Consider the following 21,950-nt stretch of genomic DNA (forward strand, 5'->3'; position numbering starts at 1 on the left):
GAATTCAGGCAATTCAAATTAAAGCTGTAACAAAGGAGGGAAAATAATTGAACCTACTTACAAATTCTTTAACTTAAAGGCGATGCAAAAAGTATTGTAAACATCATCTTTAAACCTCTGTCCCTCTGGAAGTGCCTGCTTGATGTTTTCTTGCAACCTTGAATTTAGAAATCCAATACAAATTCTACCTCAGATTTCATCAGCTGCTCACCAGCACCTGTGCCAGCCCTGCTCCACTTTGGAAACTACTCCCAGAGCCTCCTTTCATAAACGTTAATGAGGCAAAGCTCATGTCACAACCAGGCATGGAATTAACAGGAGTCACTTTAGCCTCTTCATTTCTCAACAGTTTTATTGCCTTTAAGAAAATTTTTGTAAAATATAAATACAAAGGCAGAAGATTTACTTACAAAGTTAAAACACAGATCTCAAACATAAACACACAATTCAGAAAATTTAGTTTATGTACAGTTTCAAGCAACTTCAACATATGTTAGTTTTTCAATATTTTACAAGGTACAGAAAAAATAGTTCAAAGTCTTCTTTAAATAAAGAGCATAAAATGTTTAAACATATATAAACAATCCGGTTTGATGTGTGAAAACTAAATTTCACAGCTTTTAAATTAGGATATAAAAGTTCTTACAATTAGTTGATGCGTATGGATATGGTTTAATTTATATTACAAACTATTGAATTATATTCAATAGTGCTTACCTGGCCAAAGCAGGTAATCCTGTAAACAAAAAAACTGAAAATAATATCACCAAGTGCCTTACCAAATTCTGTCTCCCAAACAAGCCACACGACTTTGATCACATCACCTAGAAAAAGTATGTTCTGTGTAATCAGTGCTTTGTATGAAACAAAGTCAATGTGTGGGTGTGTTCTTTAAAAAAAAATGTGTTCCGAGTAATAACAAACTTATCCCAAAGCCTGTGTGCATTTAAAGAAACATTATATAACAATTTTGTAAAAACTGATTGAAGTTAAAAAAAAATTCTTCCAAAATCCATCCAACTGGAATTCAGATCTCTTATATAAAGGAAAAGATATTTTCATATTTAATAGTGTCCTTTCTTTACAGAAACAATTTAATTTGAACACATATACATAAAGAACTGTATAGAGCACTGTACATTAAATGGCCTGATGGTTCACCAGAGGATGTCAAAGGGAGGGTCCTCGTGCGGATGCAACCAGTGAAGCGACGAGCCGAGCAAAGTCTTGAGTTCGCTTGTGAACTCTACCAAGTCCAACAGCTCTTTGCTCTCTGGGTTAAATGCTTCAAGGTCCGTAGCACAAGAGAACAACTGGCTGAGAGAAGTCTGTTTGTAAAACTCTGCCTCTGTGATAGTGACGACTTCCAGATTGGGGAAGTTGCAGCGGAAGATGCGAGATGACATTTTTAGCCTCTTCACCACGTCCGAGAGCAAAAGCCAGTTTCGTGGTCTGTGGAAGCAAAAGAGAAAGAGGCTCCAACAACTGATATTATGTCAAGGGCTTCTTGACTTGTCACTGTATCGCTGTGTGACAAAGCCTCCCTGAACATATCTCCACAAGCAACCCCTCTGAAACCAAGGCTGTCACCTAGTGGGTCAAATATAGATGCATATATAAAGGCACGTATATATTTATTCACAGTACTGCTGCCCACAGTTCTGGGGAAAGAGAGGTCCAGGCATGCAGGGGCACTGGAGCCTATAAAACCTGGACTCCAGAGTGCACACGTGGGGCAGCAGCCATCCCAACAGCTGCTCATACGGCTAAAGGTTTGCCCAGCTGAGCCCAATTCCCATTATAGCAAGTTAGGAGAATCCTTATATCTAAACCCACAAAATTCAGCACCTCTGACCTCCAGATATGCTGGTATTAAACAGAAGTCAATGGTGAGTTGTTTTTTTCTCATATAAAGAATACATATTTGAAATTCAATCTTTGTACTCGTCCAGTTCAGGGAACTTAAGCTATATCCATCACTGAAGTAATAAAAACACACTAGAACCTGCACTCCTGCATAATCAATATTTAAAACTATTTTTCTTACAGCTGTCATCAAAATTGGTGCAAATTGTAAACAGTAGCTGTTTACAAAGCTAATTTGTATCTTAATAGATAATACAACTCTCCAGGTCTTTCCTTATTATTAAACATCATAGAATCTTCTCTAAGATGCTTATTTGTTCCAATTCAGAGCTTTAAACCAGCTTTGCTACCAAGTCTAGAAAAGCAGAAAAGGTGTCATTTTGCCATCCACAAAAGCGTATCCACTCAGCAGCACAGAAAAGCCCATAAAATACAATTAACAGCAACTTACAGACACGACATTCAAAATTAAGCACTAGAAACACTTGTATTTTGTGATGTTTTAACAATGTGCCTGCCTGGCATGAGGGAAGAAACTTGTATTCAAACGTCACTTGTCCCTCTCGGGAGCATGGCACTCAAAACTCAGCCTTGAAAAAAACCAGCCTTTTCCCCTCTCACCTCCCATTTGTTTATTTCCTAAAAAACCCCAGCAATCTCAGCATTGATCTTTCATTTCAATTGCATAAATACAAATGCTTTCCTCCACAGACACAAACCTCAAGTGGCTCAAGCTGATCGTCTCAGCTGTTTTTACCCCAAAACGTGTATTTGTTCTTACCCCTGAGAGAGACACACTTGGATGTTGTAACACGGCAAGGGAGCCTCATCCGAAAATTCGAATTCAAACACATCGCTAAAGCCATCTTCATCTTCATCACCTGGGCCAGGAGGATTTGCCAAGATGTCAAATCCAGATTCATCTTTTGGATCTGAATAAAATTGAATAAAGGTGCCAAGTCAGCACGGAAAAAACTGCAGCAGGTCTTGCTTTTTCTTCCAATAACGTGATCTGTAAATAAAATCACTTTGCTTCCTTCCTAGCTTCCTCCACCATGAAAACAAAACAGCCCCCACCCCCACGTGCCGCATGTTTTTAAAGTCTCCGCATACAAAGAAATAAAGGGCAACATTTGCTCACCGCACACAGAGCTGCCATAGAAATCCCAGTACAAACCAGGGTCATCAACACTTCGACCTTGCAGGTCAGTTAAATACTCTGGAGAGGAAAAAACAACAACAAAAACATACTGATGAGAAAAAAAAGCTGGCAAGTTTAGCAGACCGCATGTCACACAGGCTCAATATGCATCCTCCATACCTTCCATCAAAAAATCCTACACTATATTCCTGGTGCACATGCTAGAACCAACAGCATATACACATCATTTTCTCACATCAAATAATGAACCACCACATCAAATAATCACCCAAGGTCTAACAGGGATAGACACAACCTTAAGCTTCAGAAACTGAGAGCAGAATTTTATTTTTGTGAAGATAGGATGTATCACACTGCTTGGCCTTCACAGTTATTCTGGACAGCAGCTTGGGGGTGAACCTGCGGCCCTAAATAAACTGATTGAAAAGGGTTTTCCACATAGGTATGTTGAACAGAAGATGTTATTCTTTTCTACAGACATCATTTGGGACATTTACTAGCTGAGTTAATGAAAGATTCTGCAACTCAGGATGCTAAGCTGGAGTCCTGATATACCTATGGACTTTCTACACTGCATCTTTTAAACAACTAAGTGATGAGTTCTTAAACTCATTGCCTGTAAACACTGCAACACTTTCAGAGGTAAGTTATTAGGGAATGCAACTGTCTTCATCCGATACTAAGAGGAAAATACCCTAGAACTATGTTACAACATGGATACATTTAATGTCAAGAGCATTTAGTGTAGTTTTAGAGAGTTTCAGGTATAAAACAAGGCAGAACTTGCAAAAACTAAAATAAAAAAAGCAAGACCACAGGGAAAATATGAGTATGTTTAACAAACAGCAATTCGATTTGGCAAGTTTCTTATTTTCATTTCAGCAGAAAACTGAAGGCACCGAAACAGCCTGCTGACCTTCCACCTACCTATCAAATCTGACAGTGGAATAATCCTTAGGACTTATTAAGAGTTTCAATTAGAAGGAGCCCCCAAGCATAGCTGTGCTTCCCACATGCAGCTGCTGGGTTTTTGCAAGCAGAGAGGGAGCTATTGCTCACCCCAAGGCTTCTTGGCATGAAGCCATCCCTGCCAGGCAGGGGGGATTTTGGGAAGCCAGGGAACAACCCCCCATTCACCACAACCAGCAAAGCCCTGGGAAATGTGGGCACGGACCTGTGAGGAAGGTCTCCATGAGCTCACTGTGGGTCATCTTGACAATGGTCCTCCCAGAGTAGGTTGCAAGTGTTGGATCAGCACCATAGGACAGTAACAGGCGGACAATTTCCAAGTGGTCATTTTCGACCGCGTCATGGATTGGTCTGGCAGGGAAATAAAAAAAATCACAGCATTACATTTTGACTCAACAGTATTATGCAAATGTGTTTGACAAGAAACTTCTGACTGTAGATCAAAGTTATTTATAGAAAGTAAAACTATTAATACAGCTGCCAATCATCTTATTGTCAGTCTTACTTGCACATCACCCCCTCCCCTCTTGTCTTCACAGTCAGAGTGCTCAGGGCAGATATTTCTGTTACGTCTATTCATTGCTGCACACATTTTGAGGGCCAGTAAAATAATTACACCGCTGTAACAGAAAAGCGGGAGTTTGTGTGAAGCCTCACAAACATAATTTTGCTCCAAGTCACTCTACCGTTCCAAATCTCTGCCAATTTAACAGCGTGTTGTGGAGTAAGGCTCATTCAGGCTGCCTCTGGGCAAGCACGGAAATCAGTTACCCAAAGCACCTAAATTATGTACACAGAAATAAGTTATGAAAATTTGCTAGGAATCAAACTTCCGCACAGAATATCCTCTTTAAACAGTACTGGTGAATATATTTGCAGCACAATTCAACCCTTCTAATCAAAGAATAGAAAAACATGTTATTCTAAGTGTAGTCCACCTAGAAATTAATGCGTTTTACGTGCCATGAGCAATCTATATGAGCTCAGACGCAGATTTTGTGAGCCTACAGAAGGATTATTCATTAATACACATGCCTGCAATTCCAGGTTTAGAATTCCTTATCACTAATTATAAATCACATTAACTTTTGCCTTTAAAATTGATTATACGTAACAGGGAGCTGTCTGCAAGTAGAACATATTACCCTTCAGACTAATGAAGATACGTTAAAATCCTGTCCTTTCCTTAGACAGGAGAAAGGAGAGTCAAATGCACGGACAGCAATCATGGCATTGCAACTCAGCTCAACACTCCTTCTTTTAGGCTGCCAACACCACTGCCTCCAGCAAGGCCTTCAAGCTCTGAAAGAGCATGTATTAAAAGGCAAGGAAGGACTTTAACTAGGATCACATACTGCCTTCCTGGAAAGTTTTCAGAATGATGTTACAAGGGGAAGTAATCTGGAAGCACAGCCAAGCAAACCTCTCTGTCCTGTCTACTGATCTGCCAAGCAAACCTCAGCTAACAACCAGAGCTTCAACTCCCTCCTGAGAAGAGGTCACATCCAACCACTCCTTCTGCCTCACATGGCAATGTTCCCTCTGTGTCACCACTGTTTTGGCATGAACTGGCCACATGAGCTCAGGGCAGAGGAGAACAAGAGCAAATCAGTCAGAAGAGGATGGCATGCCACTGTTTTCCCATCTATCACACAGCACTGCTGATAGGAAGAGGAGAAGGGGGACTCTGACACATCTCAAAAAGATGTTCAGATGTGTTTACTCCAAGTACTTTCCAGCAGGGTATGACTTAGGGTGATGAACATCTGTCATGTGTGTAGGACTCTTGCTTGCCCCCATCTTGCTGGAAAGCTGAATGCCATTTTGGTTTTGACATGTTGCATTTTACACTGACACAAGGAAGTGCACCTGGGGACTTTGCAGCTCATTCCCTATGGAGAGAGGGCTTATCCCATGCTGCCTGCCTCCTGCATGCCCCATGCCACCAACACAATGAAGAAGTAGGTGATCCTCAAGCTGTTGAGCACAGTCCTCAACCCCCAGCTTGGGCCAACCATCAGGCCCCTGGCAGCAGAGAGTGCAACATGTGGATGCCCTCAAAGCCTAAGATACTGTTCTTTGGAAAGCCGCTTTAACATTTTAAGACCAGAGAGGTCCACAAGGATCACCTGCAAAGGGTCAGGATACCCCTTTCTCAGTGTCTGAGGGAATGTCTCTAACATAATACTGAAGCTATCTGACATCTTTGAGACAGACAGTACTGGAGAAGCCAGCATTCCCGGGAACCCCCGCAAGCCTCGCCCTCCCACCTCCACCTACTGACTCAGTGCTTCCGCACAGGGACTGCCGCAGCATCACGCGCCTACGCAGCCAGAGCATCCAGGATTGGTGCTGAACATCCCAGGCGACATAAAGCCAGAGGCAACAAATAACAGAGGTGCTGACACAGAGGCTGAAGAAGTATCGGGTGTTTCTGGTTGTCAGCAGGGATCTGAGGCCAGAGCTGATGGGTCACGGCACTCGAAGCATCTACAGCAGGAAAGGTCAGCCCTGCTGCAAACCTTTCTGCCCCCACTGGGCATGAAGCAACCCTGGCTGCAAGTCTGGCAACAGGCACCAGGAACAGACAAGAGTTGCGGCTGCTGCCAAACGCTGTGAATGCTTTTTTTCAACCCCACTCCTTCACTTTACTGGAATCTTTAATTTTGAACTGGTTTAAATTTTATTTTAAAATTGCCATTTTCTGGTTTGGGGAAGGGGTTGAAGAGTGTTGTGGGATTATTGGTTTGTGGGTGTTCTTGTTTGTGCTGTTTGGCTTTCTTTTTAAACTGACTTACCTAAGTGGCTTTTGAAGCAGTAATGAATTCAAGATGATTCCCTTAACTTATTAAAAACAGCATCTAAATCACAGCTCAGTGTTTCAATTGACTTAACAACACTCAAACGAGTTTATTAAAGGGTGCCTGAGCATTTCCCAGAAGGAAAACTGCAGCACATGGGCTGTAACCCTGTGATGGAATCTCCCTATCCCTTTCTACAGGTCACCAAGCCTGGTGTGGTGGTGCAGACAGGGGGCAGACAGCAGGACAGGCAGCAGGGCAGGCAGACCCACCTTTATTGTCTAAGAGTACACAGGGAGGCTGCCCAGGCATGAGAGAGGACTTTAGAGAGGCATGGGGAAGGAAAGGCATAGCAAAGCTATGCGGAAGAAGGAAAAACAGTAAATAGAAGGAAGGAAATAAAACACTTGCAGGGAGGGAGGAAAAAAAGAGATTCCCTGGCTAGAACAGCTTCTTGGCAAGCTCACGAGTGGGACCATGCAAAGGCACAGCTATACGTTTGCTTCTCCCAGGAGGGCCAGCAGAGGAGGGAGTATTTTTCAGTCTTGGCAGAGTTTAACCATCTTCTTTGTAGGATGCAAAAGCAAGTATTGGAATAGGCAACTTTTCAGATGTGAAAAAAATAGATCCCTGGGAGTCCTCTCCTGGGCTGCTTTGCCCATACAATCTTTTCCACCCTGTGCATTGTGAAAATAAACACTCTCTATCCCTAATGGTACAGTTAACGTAGTACAGATCGTTTCTAAAACAAACCCTTCAAAAGGCCCCAGAAGGATCTGGGGACATTCGAGAGCTGCAATATCCTACAGAAGACACACATCTCAACCCTCTCCTGTGTACTGTAGACTTTTTCCTACTATTTTTACCGCCACTAGAGTTAGGAAAACATTTCACTGGGGGTTTATCATTCCACTACCAAAATTATAAACTATTTAGACCAGTCAGGGTTTGCTCCCAGCCTTTCAGGCACCACCAGAATTTTCTTCACTGCAGTAAGAGATCTTGTAATTCGCCAAGCAATACCGTATTTTGGTGTTTTATTTTCCTTTTCATCTACTCCGTTACACAACACTGCCCCTCGGAAGAGGCAAGGCACAAGTTGCAAGAGGGCAGCTATATAGGCTGACTCTTCTTTAACGCGATTAGCTGCTGGAAGGTTTGGCTCTGCCAAGACCAGATGAAAGGACACAGGAAGAGAGCCATCTTGGCATGGTCCTCCCAGGGAAAAAATAAAAAAGGCTGAGCTCATCAGCTGCCAGCAAGGAGGGTACAGCAGAACTGGCTTCGGAGAGCTAATCTAGCAAACAAACTCTGAAGCAACGTAAAGCCCTCACTAACAGGCAGGGGATGCCTGTAACTTTGGCATGTGGCTTTGTTTCTATACTGGCACTGGCTCAGCTAGCGCATGCTGCAGAGGTAAGAGGAGAAGAACAAGGAGATAAGGCCAAAGACACACCGCAAACATCCTTGCCTAAGTCAGGCACTGGTCGTCGAACATTCCTTGATGAGCTACTACATTTACTGGGGTCCTGTCAGGGAAGGGAAGCACTCAAGTCTTAAGCACGGTCTATTATTATTTATAGGTAAGACGATTAAGAGCCCTTAGTGACTGTGGCACCTCGGAGACAGGTCTTAAAGATCTCCGGGTTCTACAATAATCTTTGATTAGGCACTAATCGAGCAGCAGAGTGCTTGTGTATTCAGGGTCTGCAGACACTGCATGTGGTCTATCAGCAGAGTTTAAGGGGAAAAACATCGAAGACCTACCACTTTTAGCCTGGCCAGATGTGCTTTGAATAGGGCAGAGAGGGACATCCTGCGCTGAAGGCAGAGCCCCAGCTTCTAGCTGGGGGTGAAGGAAAGGACTGCATCATTCCTACACCCCCAAACGCTGTCACCTCCTTGCCCTGCCACTACAATCTGGTGCTTTGTTTCTGGCTTCACTAAGATTTCTGATGGTATTAGGAACCAGAGGCTGAAAACTTGCCTTATCTACTGAACTTTAAGCAGACTGTCTGTGTGGGTACATAAAAGGCAAAGCAAGAGATTCAAGTATTTGCTTTACTCCCAAAACACACACAGGCAAAACCAGCACACTGATGAGAGCAGCTGCAGCACTTCAGACAGCACTGGAAGGAGATACACTGACTGCAGAACTTTCCTTCATCCTTCAAATTCACATGGACATTTTGTATAGACTAAAGACACATCCTCACTTGTCACAACTTTTCAGAGTGTCCTCCAAAAAGCTGACTGCAGAGGCAGCAAGTAACACAGATCAAAGCTTTAGGCAGCTGGCACCCAAGCGACACCCCAGGCTGCCACACCAACCAACCAGCACATGCAGTTACATCACTCCTCTGTGCTGCTCCCGTTAACATCACCCCTCTGTGCTGTTCCACGTTAACCGGCTGAACACAACTACACACATCCACTGCCACTGTCTGCAGACCTGAGAGCTTCCAGCACAACCAAAAGTACCTTTGGCCGGGTGAGATGGCAGAGGGGACAATACAAAGCATGCTCAGGGTCGTTGGACAAGCAGGGGAGAAGAACAAATCTTTGATGGTGCGCTTGTTCAGGTTTGTTGGGTTTTTTTAAGATTTTAGTATCTTTCTAAGGGTTGAACATGTTCAGTAATTTCAATTTTAAAAGCAACATAGCTGAGAAAGACTGACACTTCTTTCCTCCTGAAAGTTAAAGGAGAAAAACTCCAAGAGATAAATGGGATTTGTCTTATGAATGCCCTGATTTACTCTAGAGAGACAGAAGTCTGATCCTGCCAAAAGGAAGTGGATAACACCGACGTAAAGTTCCTTACAGAAGCTTCTGCTCTCTGTCCTGCCCAACCGAGGGCATCCAGACCACCTTTCACCTGTATATTAGATGTGTTTTGGATTCACACTGTCGGGCAACTTTCCAAATGAAAAGCAAGTCTGCCCTCAGATAAAAGCGGTAACAGCAAGCTGAGTTCTGACATTGCCATCTACGATCAGATCATCATTATGTTCATTTCTAAAATGCATTTTCCCCAAAACAACTTCTCAGAGTACACTAGCCAAGTTTCTTTCTTGGAAATCAGCTCCATCTGTGAATAGAAATCAAAGGTGGACTCTGAACTGGCAGGTGATTAAGACTGATCAGAAACTTCCTGGGGATAATTTTCTATATAGGTTATTCCAGCAAGTGAGACAAAAATAATTTAGGTTTCTTTTTATGGCAACTCACCGCTGTTGCACAGGTCACATATTAAAGCTGAAGGCAGCTGAAAATGCAAGGCTGTTTGGCAGCCTACAGAACTCAAAATTCTTACAAAGAAGTGGGCGACAGAGGAGGAATCTAGTCGGGGTTTCAATGTTTCTCATAAAAAGGTTTTCTTTGGGCTGTGATGGGCCGGTGATGAGCTGGTAACAATGGACCATCATGAACTTTTAATGGACCATTCTAACCAGCCCTCTTTTTGTTTTCCTGACTCCTCCCTTCTCTAGTTAATAAATAAAGAGCTTAAAAACAAAAGAAGCAAGCTCTTAGTTACGCTAATTTTACCTCCCTGGCTATTTGGATGGTGATAGGGAATGAGATGAACCATTTAAGATAACAAGCTGCAGGAGATTCACAGAATACAAAGCGACCTGTCTCCAAAATGCATAGACTGAATAACGTTCTGCATATGCTGAGGACAAGTTACCCCAAGGTCAGCCTCGCAGAGGTGGTCAAAGAGGTGCTTTAGGAGATACACAAGAAGCTTTAAAAAAGGTGCGGAGCAGCATTTTTTTATCTCCACAAAGCAAAAAAGAAAAGCTCGCTATCTATTCTGCCAACACAGGAACTAAGCACCCCTACTACTCTGTGAAGGAAACTAAAAAAGGCTAATTCGGGATTAAAAAAAAAAACGGTGACTCCAAAATATCAAATGAACAGATAGTTTAACAGTTCAGCAAAACATTTTTATACAGCATATATAGGACTCGCACACCCGATCGCCACAAAAGTCTGAAGCGCTCTTCAAAGTAACCCTGCCAACAAGGCAAAACCCACTCTTTTGGCACAACTCAAAGAAACTGGAGGGCACACGAGCAGGGCTGCAGCTCAAGTATCCCCCCTTCCTGCCCTGCAGCTGGCAATTTCGCTAACTCTAAAAAAACCCCCCAAACCAACCAAGACACAGCATACTAAAATTCCCAGAAGAAAATAAAATTACACTGAACTGGAGTCACAACAGCAGTGTGCCCCCACTGCTTTATTCACCAGAGAGCAGAGGAGTTCAAGTCCTGCACGCTCCTACCCAGCAACCAGCAGCAAAAGGAGGACGTGGCGCACAGGAAGGAGAGTTTCATGCAGGATGGGGAGGAGGGACAAGGGGAGGATAACAGAGAAGGGCAGAGGGAAGGGGTGCTCCTTCCCACGCCAGTGGAGAACACCCGACGCCGGGCCAGGGGTGCTGCTCACCTGGTTCCATCCTGAGCACTGCAGTTCACGTCGGCGCCGTACTCGAGAAGATGCCGCACGATGCTCAGCCAGCCCCTGGCACAGGCCTCGTGCAGGGCACAGTAACCCGCGTTGTCACGATGATTCACATCACACGCCTTGTTTTCCAAACAATACAGAACCACTTCCTGGAAACAGGAGGAAAAACAGATACATCAGAGTTATTTCTTGCTGTGTAAACGCACAAGTTTCTCTTCTTGAAGGAAAGGGGCAAAAGACAAAAACTGTATGATATGCCGAAATTGCCCTCTTTGAGATGGGTCAGTCAAAAAGAAAATAAAAGTCCTCTTTACTCAGGAGACACAGCAGAGCCCACAGCTCCCCTGAGCAGACTGGTTTGGGCAAAGCAACACTGAAAGCCCTGTGTGCTGCAGGGACTTCACTGAAACCCCCAACATCAGGAATCCTCACAGAGGGGAACGTGCAAATTTCACAGACAAAACTCACAACCTTCCACTTCTCAAAACTTCCACACGTAAAGTTAGTGGGAAGGTTTTTACTCTTACATCTGCATTTTTGAGTAGAAAATTCTGCAAGCACAACAACAGCTCAGCCTACATCCGTTTGATTTTAAAGTACGTGACCCGAAACAAAACACATTTAAGACACACAAAGGATGGTTTGCTATCGGCAAACAAAAAACTGCCCGGTTCCATCAAGATCGGGGAAATCCCACTTGCACCCACTCTGGTTTTCTGCATGCAGAACTAAAGCCAGGCGCCAGGTTCCAGTAACGAGCCCGGCGCCGCAGGAAGCCATGTGAATTTAACACAATTCATCTTGCAGTCAAATACACCACGGTCGAGAGCCTAGGCCAGACTCAGCTCGGTGCTGTCCTGCAGCCTTGAAACAATGACTGCTCCATCACTCAACAAAAAATTTAGGATAGTGCGAGTCTTCCTCGACGTGTGTAAGATGCAAAAAAAGCAAAACAAAACACATTTCTAAGATATACTCCATATATAAAACAGCTCCCACGTTCCGAGATTAGTGGTAAAGCATTAATTTTGCATTTGCTCCTCTCGAAGGCGGAGTGACACCCTTGCAAAGCCAGGTACGGCATGGAGGGGCTGAGTATTTGCTTTCCCAAAACAAGAGCATGAAACAACATCGGGTGCAATGCATTTATTCCTCCCGTTTCAAAATCTACCGGAAAGCCCACAATAATCTGTGCTCTGGGCATACCTGACTCGAGAGCTGGTATCCAGGATACAGCATGAAGCTGCTCTTTTAGCAGGCCCTCACTAACCAGGCTAAAGCCGGGAGCTAATGAGCTGCCTGTCCCAGGCACCAGAGCATCCCCTCAACCTGCCACCAGTGACGCACCCACTTACACCTGGATGCACCCCCCCGGGTTTAACGTGGGGCCCTCACAGTCCCCCCTTTCACCAAACAGAACAGGGGCTCTTAATGTTCCTGCTAAGAAGCCCAAAGACCAAAAATTGATCCCGAATGGATGCTCTTTACTCTGCACATACTCAAGCCCATAAGAAAGGGATGCACAAAATTATTCTCTGGAGGTATGAATTTTCCTTCAAAACCAGACCACCCTGCCAGGCAAATTAGCAGACGGATATAGGTAGCAGAAGCAGCTGCCGTATTCAGCTCTGCTTTTAGCATGCAGTTACCATTTAAAATAGATTCTGCAACTCAAAATAAAAGACCTTTCATCTATTTTTGTAAAAAGCAAAGGCTCGTCCTAGGGCGGAATACCTACTACTGGACAAAAGGGTTCATTTTGTCAGGCAATTCTGTGTTAAGAGGCTATAAGAAGAATGTCATTAACCACAAAATGTAACCATAAAGACCATAAAACTCTACATTGTTAATTAATTAAATGCCTCATTAACTTTTTTTAACATGATTTATTCAATTTACAAAAAAAAATAGCCATCACTGCCGAATACAGGAACATGTGGTGCCACAAACACTTTTGGTTTCACAAGCATTTCTAACTAACATTCAGGAAAGGCTGTGAGAGTGCCACGGGGCAATTTAATGTCTGTTCAGGTGCTCTATTTAAACCAGCAATCTGAAAACCACTCCCAGTTAATCCACAGAGTCAAACTAGCACCAAGATATGTGCCACAGCCACTGCCTGCAGTTTGTTAGCTAAATTGGCATGTTAAAATATGCAAACATGCACGCTCAGTCCTCATCTACAAAGAACTGGCCTTTGCATCTCTCTCTCACATTCAACTTAGACTCTACTGAGCAGCAGCTCCCGCTCCTTTTCCAGGGCAAGAGTCGGCATCCCCTTGCACAAACCTCAGGCCCACATGTTGCCACCAAGATGCACCATTGCCCTCCATCCAACTTCAAAACACTGCCCTTGGTGAGGCATGCTATGCTGAGCGTAACACTTCCCTGCAGCATCACACCAAACCCCAGAAGGGATGCCCATTCTCATGCAGCGTGCAGGAGCCCTAGTGGAGCTGTGCAAAGGCAGAATGATGCTCAGGAACACCTGCTCCCATGGCAGTGGCACTGGACCCAGGACCAAACCCTTGTCTGAGGCATATTCCCAGGGCAAACCCTCTCCCTGTGTCTGGATAAGTTCTATCTTCCTCTTCCTATGTATTTAAAACAGCTGAGAACAAATGCTATCTCTCCCCACCCCTATCACACACCACATGTTGCTCTAATTTCACTGCCTTTGGCAGGAAGTATTTAATACCAAACTGACCAGAGAACTTTCCAAGTCCACTGGTTAGCAGCCAATCCCCATGCAGCTGCTCACTCACTGCCACCAGTGGGATCAGGAAGAGAATCAGAAGGGTAGAAGCTGGAAAACTCATGGGTTGAGATGAAGACAATCTAACAGGGAAAGCAAAAGCCGTGCACACAAGCAAAGCAAAACAGGGAATTAATTCACTGCTTCCCATGGGCAGGCTCAGCCATCTCCAGGAGAGCAGAGCCCCATCATGCGTAATGGTGACTTGGGAAGACAAACACCATCACTCCAAAATGTCCCCCTACCTCCTTCTTTCCCCCACTTTATATACTGAGCATGAGGTCATATGGTGGGACTATCCTTTTGGTCAGCTGGCGTCAGCTGTCCCAAGTGTGCCTCCTCCCAGTTTCCCATGCACCCCAGTCTCCTCACCAGCATGGCATTATGACAAGTAGAAAAGGCCTTGGCTCTGTGAGAGCACTGCTCAGCAATAACAACAACATCTCTATATTATCATCACTGTGTTCAGCACAAATCCGAAACACAGCCCCATCCGTACCAGCCTGTGTGAAGAAAATTAACTCTACCCTGGCCAAAACCAGCACATCGAGACACACACCCACCAAAAAGCAACAAGCGGCACAAAGACAGCCAGTGTTTCCTCTCACATCAAATTCATTATGCACGCCTTTTGTAATTTTTTTTTCCAAAAAGATTCTACGGTCCCTGTAATTCCCTCTTCACAAAAATAAAATTACAGTTTTAAGACTACCATTATCTCAAGTCATTTGTTTCAAATGGGGAAAACAGAATGGATTCTGAGAGTGCCCATACACTGGGATGGGTTGCTAACACCCTGCTGAAGCAAGGGCTGGTGCAGAAGCCTAGCAAAGAAAAGGCAGAGCTTTGTCAGGAATTTCCAGAGCCCAAGACCATTTGCTGCACTGACTTTAAGTAGCCTTGTTGGCTGCAGCCCTGCAATTTATCTGACCAGACACAAGCCGCATCTGTCCTTCGACACTTTGCTCTCGCGTCAGTTTTTACACGCAGAATCCTAACTGCTTCTGTCGTCCTTCCCTCAATGATCTGGGGCACATCTGTGCTGTGGGACTGAGAGCAGGACACAGACACATGACCTGGCAGCATTTGGGCTCCCCACTGGTCCAGGAGTGGCACTTACATCTTCCCAGCACCTTTTTGTGCTGAAGGTGCCAGCACTGCCTCTGAGTTTGGAGTGGGATCTCTGCACAGCCTCAGGGCATCCCTGCTGCAAAGGCAGGCAGGCAGGCTGCCAAGGGCAGGCACGAGCTCATCCGGTCTTAGGGCAATACAGCATTCCTGACGCTGCCAGGGCTCCGTGGTGCCCTGCGGTGCCAGCCACTTCCAGCTCGAGTCCTGAATCAGCACTCGGCATCCCTTTGCAAGCTGTGGCCCTGATGATGCAAATTCATCTGCCTCCCCTGCCACCAAGCTGGCAAGGAGCCACAGGGCTGCCCGCTGCCATCACAGCAGCCATGGGAAGCCCCCAGGTGCCCACCAAAGGCTGCTGCCCTGCTAACAGGGATGGCAGAAAACAGACATGTGCAGTTGCCACAAGTCACAAAACAGCATACTAGCTCAATTCATCCAGATTTCTCTTTTTTTAAATAGAGGAGTTTGTAACTTCTTGACCACTCTCATTTTTTTCTGGAGACAGTGAAAACTCTGCTTTACTAACTGCAGTAGCCTCATCACTAAAAAGAAAAACCCCTCAGCTACAGAGCTTCCAAGGCTGATCACAGAGTCACAGAATGAACAAGGTTGGAAAAGACCTCTGAGATCAACCTAACGCTGCCTTGTCTACTAGACCATGGCACTGAGTGCCACATCTAGTCTTTTCTTAAACACTTTCAGGGATGATGACTCCACCACCTTCCTGCCACCTTCCTGGGCAGCCCATTTTCCAATGCCCAATCACTCTTTCTTTGAAGAACTTCTTCCTAATGTCTAACCTAAACCACCCCCAGCATAGCTTAAGACTGTGTCCTCTTGTCTTAGTGCTTGTTGCCTGGGAGAGGAGACTGATGCCCACCTGGCTACAATCTCTTTTCAGATAGTTGTAGCGAGTGGTTAGGTCTCTCCTCAGCCTCCTCTTCTCCAGGCTAAACAACTCCAACTCCCTCAGCCACTCCTCACAGGACCTGTGCTCCAGACCCTCCACCAGCCTCATTGCCCTGACCAGCCTCATTGACCTAAGAACTACCACAGCTCACCACAGGCCAAACGAAGTCCTGACAGAATGGTACAGCCACCCACCACTCTGAGCCTTGAAAGGCAGTGTCAGATTCTGGCAGTAGCTTAGGTGCACAGGCTCTTTCCCAGCCCCACTCAGCTCTCCTGCCCCTCTCTCCAACAACAACAGAAGCCAAGAGCAGCTCAGCAATCAAATTGAATGATCTGAATATTTATGCCTATTAAAAACATGGTGTTCACTTGAACTTTTGGGTGAATTCAAGTTAGAAAATCAAAATCCCCAATCAGCTAATCATCAAAAGGCATAGGTGACACAAAAGGTTACCCCCACTTTGACAAGCCTGGGCACACTCAGCTTTCTGCAACCGGCCAACGCTGCAGAGAGCTCCTGCAATCAAAGCAACCAGAGAGCCCTGGGCCCTACTCAAGCAGGACATCACCCCATCACTAAGTTTTGGAGCTGCTCCCCAGTAAGTTGTGCTCAGCAGAGTGTGCCGGGCACAGAAAGGAAAGTGTCCAAACGTATTCATCCTGACAAGACCCCGTGCAGGGATAGTCAGCAACAGCTTGGAGCACATGCTACAACGCATTTTGATTTTGGATCCATAGAAAATCAAACCATTTAAATTATGGAGAATACCACAGCAATGTACTAACAACCATTTCTCCTCCCAGCTAGAGCTGAAGTGCTTGGAGTTAGAAGAAGCCTTTGTCTAGGGTAAACAAAACCTTTCTAACAAACCCTGCCTTCCAGAGCTGGACAAGGCCTCTCTCCACACAAAGCTCTCCAGCTATACAAAGGGTATTTCAAGGTTTCAGCAAATTCCTAAGGCTGGGCAGGCCCCACCTAGACCTGGGCTGATGCCACCTTCCCACGAGGGGATAAAGCCCAGCTCTGAGGTCCAGGCAGCCCTCTCCCCACCACAGCAAACCCTGCAGCTCTGCCAAAGGCAGCAGTCGTGCTCTGCAATGAAACACCTCTGTGCAAGATCTGAAGTCAAGCAGCAACAGTGCTCATACCTACATGCCCATATTTCCCCAATAAAAGCGTGCTTCAAAACAGCAGAGCTAAGGGATTCATCGGTTTCTGATTTTTGTAGCAACAGGGGGCCCGTTTCATTAGACAACATTGTTCCAGCTACACCAAGCAGCTCCAGACTTTGAGTATAAAGCATGCAGAGTGCTCCTATGATGCGTCTGATCATGCAAGAGGACACTCCAAGCGCTACATCCTGTGTCACATACCAGATACTCCTTGGAGAAAAGAACAAAAAATAAAGCCCTTCTCCTAAACTACACACTATTCACTAACAACAAAAGCAGAAAACATACAGCTCATTAAAGATCGCCATAAAGATTACTTTGGAAAAAAATGAAAAGAAAAAAAATAAAAACCAAGTAAAAAATACATTTGTTCTGTTTGCAGATGGTTTATATTAAAAGGGAAGTGAGGGTTACCCATAAAACTTTACCCTTTGCTCACTCCCACAGGATGCTGCTCACCCTGTGTCCCTTCCAGCTGACCCAGTAACAACAGTGGGGACTCCTCAAAGCAACCTGCTTCTGTACCCCACACGCCAGGGAAGGGAACACAGCAGGGGCAAGGTTCAACAACCAAACTGAAAACTCCTACTTCACAGAATTTCCACTGATAAAACTGGAAAGAAGATTTTGAGGGACCCTTACCTCATAGCCCAGGCGCGCCGCCCGCTGCAGCAGCGTTTCCCCCGCGTTCTTGTTGACAATGAGCCTCCGCGCTTCGGGCGGCATCGGCCGGCTTGGGGTGGTCTCCTGAGGAGGGCTGGCGATCGGCAGCTGCGAGGGCTGTGAGACGGGTAGTAATGAGGGAGTCTGCTGCAGGCGATCGTACGGCTTCTGCTCATATGGCTTGGCTGGCGAAGAGTCGCAGTCTGAAGTAGGCTCTGGTCGCTTCCTGACTTTCCTTGTTACTGTTACCTGTCAAAACCATTATGGTATTGTGGGTTTTGGTGTCTTGTTTTTTTTTAATTCTTGTTTTTACAGTACAGTGGTGGGACTATATTTTGGCAGCAAAGAATTACATTTTTCTGCTCATGCTTAATTTTTTAGGAAAGACCCACTAATGCTTTTAAAGACAAGATGCCTCACCCCCTGCAATAAGTGCCTTTAGCTCAGGTTAAGAACAACAAATACAAAATGTGCAAAGCATCCACAGAGGAATCTGAACACAATCCCTGCTACCCTGCATGCACGACAGCGCATTAGTTTTAAGCAGGCTGGCTCTGCCTTTTCAGAGGCTGGTGAACAATTAAGTCTAAATAAAGATACCTTATCTTCAGCATTTTCGATATCTGTGGTGTCATCCCCTGTCAGAGATGACCTCCTTCTCCTCTCCTGCAGTGCCAAGTGTTTTGTTTTACACTGACGTTTCCCTGATGGCTTCTCACACTCGCTGTATTTCTGCAGCAGAGATGCATGTTGGAAATCCTCCTCTTCGTCTGTGTACAGCCCATCTGTCTTCCGGCTTTCTTTAATTTTCTGCTGTTTGGCAGCCAACCTCGAGGCTGGAGTACAGCTTGGCTGAGCCTGCCTTTTGCTGTTTGCATTGGTGGATGAAAGGCTCTTCATGTGCGGAGACACCGGGAATACGGGTAAGCCTAAATAGGAAGGAAAGGCATTACACATCGCATGGTGAGTTAAAAGGAAAATGCATTGCTAGCACTTAACACAAGCTCCTCCACTGCTTAAGAGATCTACAATTACATTTTCAAATCATTAATATTTTAAGCGCTCTACGTCCCAACTGTAAATAGCACCTCAACAGTTGATGTTACATTAACAGTTTACCAGGCTCTAATAAAAACCCCTGATTGAAATGGCCCACCCCAGGTGCCAGGGCACTGCTGGGGCCGTACGGTGGCATGCCATGTCAGCTCAGCAGTGCCGCAAGCCCAGCCACCATGGGCAGAGCGGAACGCCGCTGCAGCACCGCCCCGCCAGGGAAAAACTCGCCTCCTTACCTGGGAACTGCTTTATCTGAAAGGGAACCAACTCCTCCAGCAACCTGGGCACAGCAGGGCTTGTCTGCCCTTGGCTTGGTGGGGTGTAAGGGCAGATATAAGTATGGAAAAGGAAGAGGAAAAAGCAAGAGAGGTAGGAGCATGGATCAGGTCTTAATGGGACAACACAGGTGGGAACGCTGAGCTTAGCCCCAGGGCGGCTCATAAGATGGGGAACATCTCCTCAGCAGCATTTTGACTTCAAAACAAGCCAAGAGAAGGAAGACTACTCAAGGAGCTGTCCCCGCAGAAGCTCTGTGCAAACTCTCTTTTGAGAAAGTGCAAGGATTTTGCAGAAAAAGCAATCAGATCTGTTTTCCTGAGAACTCCATCCAGAACTGAGTCTTTCTGGGACATGGGGGCAGTAAGGCCAGTGCTCTGCTGCCCGTAGCAGGGCTGGGTTTTCTCCAGGGGTTAGCTCCAACAAGCTGGATCCCACAGTGCAGGCCACATGCAAAAAGCATGGTTAAGTTTTGGGGTTTTTTCAGTGTGCAAGCAGGTTTACAACAAAACAAGGACAGGAAAGTTGACTTTTTATAGTCTGTATTTCCCTTGGGAAGAGAATTGAGGTGACCTTAGAATCAACTCCTCTGCAGAAAAATTAAAGGCTGGAAAGGAAGGGACACTTCAGCCAAACAATACCACACCACTGAGGGAAGGTGCAGAAAAAAACCTGAGCACTTGAAAGAGGCCCCTTGTCTCCAAGAATTCTCTGAAGTGATGCTACTTTCAGAAACAGAATGGATGTCAGATGAAAATAAGCAGGTGCTCAGGGAAGAGACACCTTTATTTAAAGAGATTCAATCCAGACCCAGTTGGTAAAAAAGAAAATAAAATCTAGAATCCCCTTGGTGGGCAGTTTCACACTTTTGTTTTCCTTTAAATAGATCTGTGAAAGCAACTCACAGAAGGCTTTCTAGATTAAAGATGAAAACAGAAATCCCTCGGTTCTTTCGAGATACTTTCTAGAAAAAGACGCACACTGTGGCTTGCCAAGCAGATGTCAGGGAATTTATGGGACACACGATGTGCAGATTGTTCAGCAAAAATCCTGCAAATTTTTCAGGCTTTGCAATCCTGAAGGAAGTCACCTAGTTGTAAGCTGAGCCTACAGATGTAAGGCTGTCTTTGCAACTCAGTAGATAGCAATGAAGTAAGGAGTGTTCCATTCTTCTGATCCCAACTAACCTAATTGGAGTAGCATGTAAAAAGCCCAACTCCAACACAGAAATACCATCATTTCCTACTTAATCACTTACTGAAAAAAAAAAGAAAGAAAATATGGAAAGCAGCAGTGATGAGTTCTGGTGAGTACAAACAGAAAAAACTGTTGCGTGTAGACAAACTGGAATAGGAAGTAAAACTCCCAAGTCTGGAGCAGGACTGAATATTGAAAAGTCAGAAGACAGTAACACAGAAGGGGAAGTCTGTCTCAAAGAACTGCAGGGTTTCCCAAGCAGAGATGACAACGCATTGAAAATAGAAGTTTAATCACCACAAAAAAGAAGTGTATTCCCACCTGCAAGCTCCATGTAAGCTGCTCCACTTTGACCCTCCATGTGGTGGTGACAGCAAGCACCAGAGTTAAGAGATGGAAAGTAACTACACTATGCCCAGGAGCTTCTGGATCAGTAACATTGCAAGAGGCCAGCACCACACAGAATAAGCCAAGCATCAGCCTGGGAAATGCAAAACAACACTGGCAGAAGAGAAGCAAGTGAGTAATCCTAGAATCCTACTGCACTGTTCTGACCATGGGAAGGAAGAAGAGAAGAGTGAGCAGGAATATCCCCAAATAGCCATGGGGGAAAAAAATCCCAAACAAAAATCCCAGGCCTCTAACTGATGTGGGTGGTGGCAAGTCTGAGCCAGAGCAGGACTTGTCTCCCTTCCTGCAGGAGCAGGCTGCAGAGAGGTCCACATGAAAAAGCAGCTTCTGCTGCATCACCTGAATGCTCACTTGTTCAACTCCCACCCCAGCAGCTGCTTCCTTCTGCCTGCCAAGCCAGCGGCTGCCACGCTGCCTGAAACCCAAGGCAGCTCCAAAGGGCTGCCAGAGGTTTCCCAATATACCAGATTCTCCTGGCTCCTCTCCTCAGGGCTTTTGTTTCCACACTGCTTTGTTTTTCTCCTCACACTAGGTGAGTGGCTGTGGCTGTCTGGGGGATCATCCAAAGAGCTGGCTACTGCACCACCAGCAGCATGAGGTTATTTCTCAGATGGGAACCCAGCAGAGATCATGGCTCCTGCCTTGGTCAGAGGTCTGGCCAAGCAGCATGATACCTGAGGTTGCAGGCATCCCCATGCTAAAGGACCTGTTGCGTCATGGAGACCCAGCACAGCAACACCACTTCGCAAGCAGGATCACAGAATCATAGAATGGTTTGGGTTGGAAGAGAAGTTAAAGATCATCTAGTTCTAACCCTCCTGCCATGGGCAGAGACACCTTCCACTCGGTGAGCTTGCTCACAGACCCATCCACTCTGTCCCCGAACATTTCCAGACATGAGGCATCCACATGCCTCTTCTAGAGCTTCACCACCCTCACAGTCAAGAATTTCTTCCTAATGCCCAACCTAAGCCTACCCTCTGCCAGCTTACATCCATTACCACTTGTCCTATCACTATATGTCCTTGTCAAAAGTCCCTCTTCACTTTTCCTATAAGCCCCCTTTAGGTACTGGAAGGTGCTATAAGGTCTCCCCAGAGCCTTCTCTTTT

At 45.4% G+C, this 21,950-nt stretch overlaps 1 protein-coding gene across 7 annotated transcripts in view; it reads right to left on the reverse strand.

Moving 5' to 3' along the window:
• Positions 1-340: 340 nt before the first annotated feature.
• Positions 341-21,950, reverse strand: part of BCOR (BCL6 corepressor) — an 83,002-nt gene continuing 61,392 nt past the window's right edge. For all 7 annotated transcript variants that reach the window (XM_071565506.1, XM_071565497.1, XM_071565533.1 and 4 more), the window contains 7 exons: positions 18,500-18,828; positions 17,879-18,148; positions 11,248-11,414; positions 4,203-4,348; positions 3,008-3,085; positions 2,648-2,798; positions 341-1,452 (listed from right to left, as the gene is read on the reverse strand). In XM_071565506.1, the coding sequence (XP_071421607.1) occupies positions 1,158-1,452; positions 2,648-2,798; positions 3,008-3,085; positions 4,203-4,348; positions 11,248-11,414; positions 17,879-18,148; positions 18,500-18,828 (1,436 nt within the window). In that variant the 3' untranslated portion in view covers positions 341-1,157. The remainder of the gene's footprint in view (positions 1,453-2,647; positions 2,799-3,007; positions 3,086-4,202; positions 4,349-11,247; positions 11,415-17,878; positions 18,149-18,499; positions 18,829-21,950) is intronic.

Source organism: Pithys albifrons, chromosome 1 (assembly GCF_047495875.1).
Source record: "Pithys albifrons albifrons isolate INPA30051 chromosome 1, PitAlb_v1, whole genome shotgun sequence".
NCBI lineage: Eukaryota > Metazoa > Chordata > Aves > Passeriformes > Thamnophilidae > Pithys > Pithys albifrons.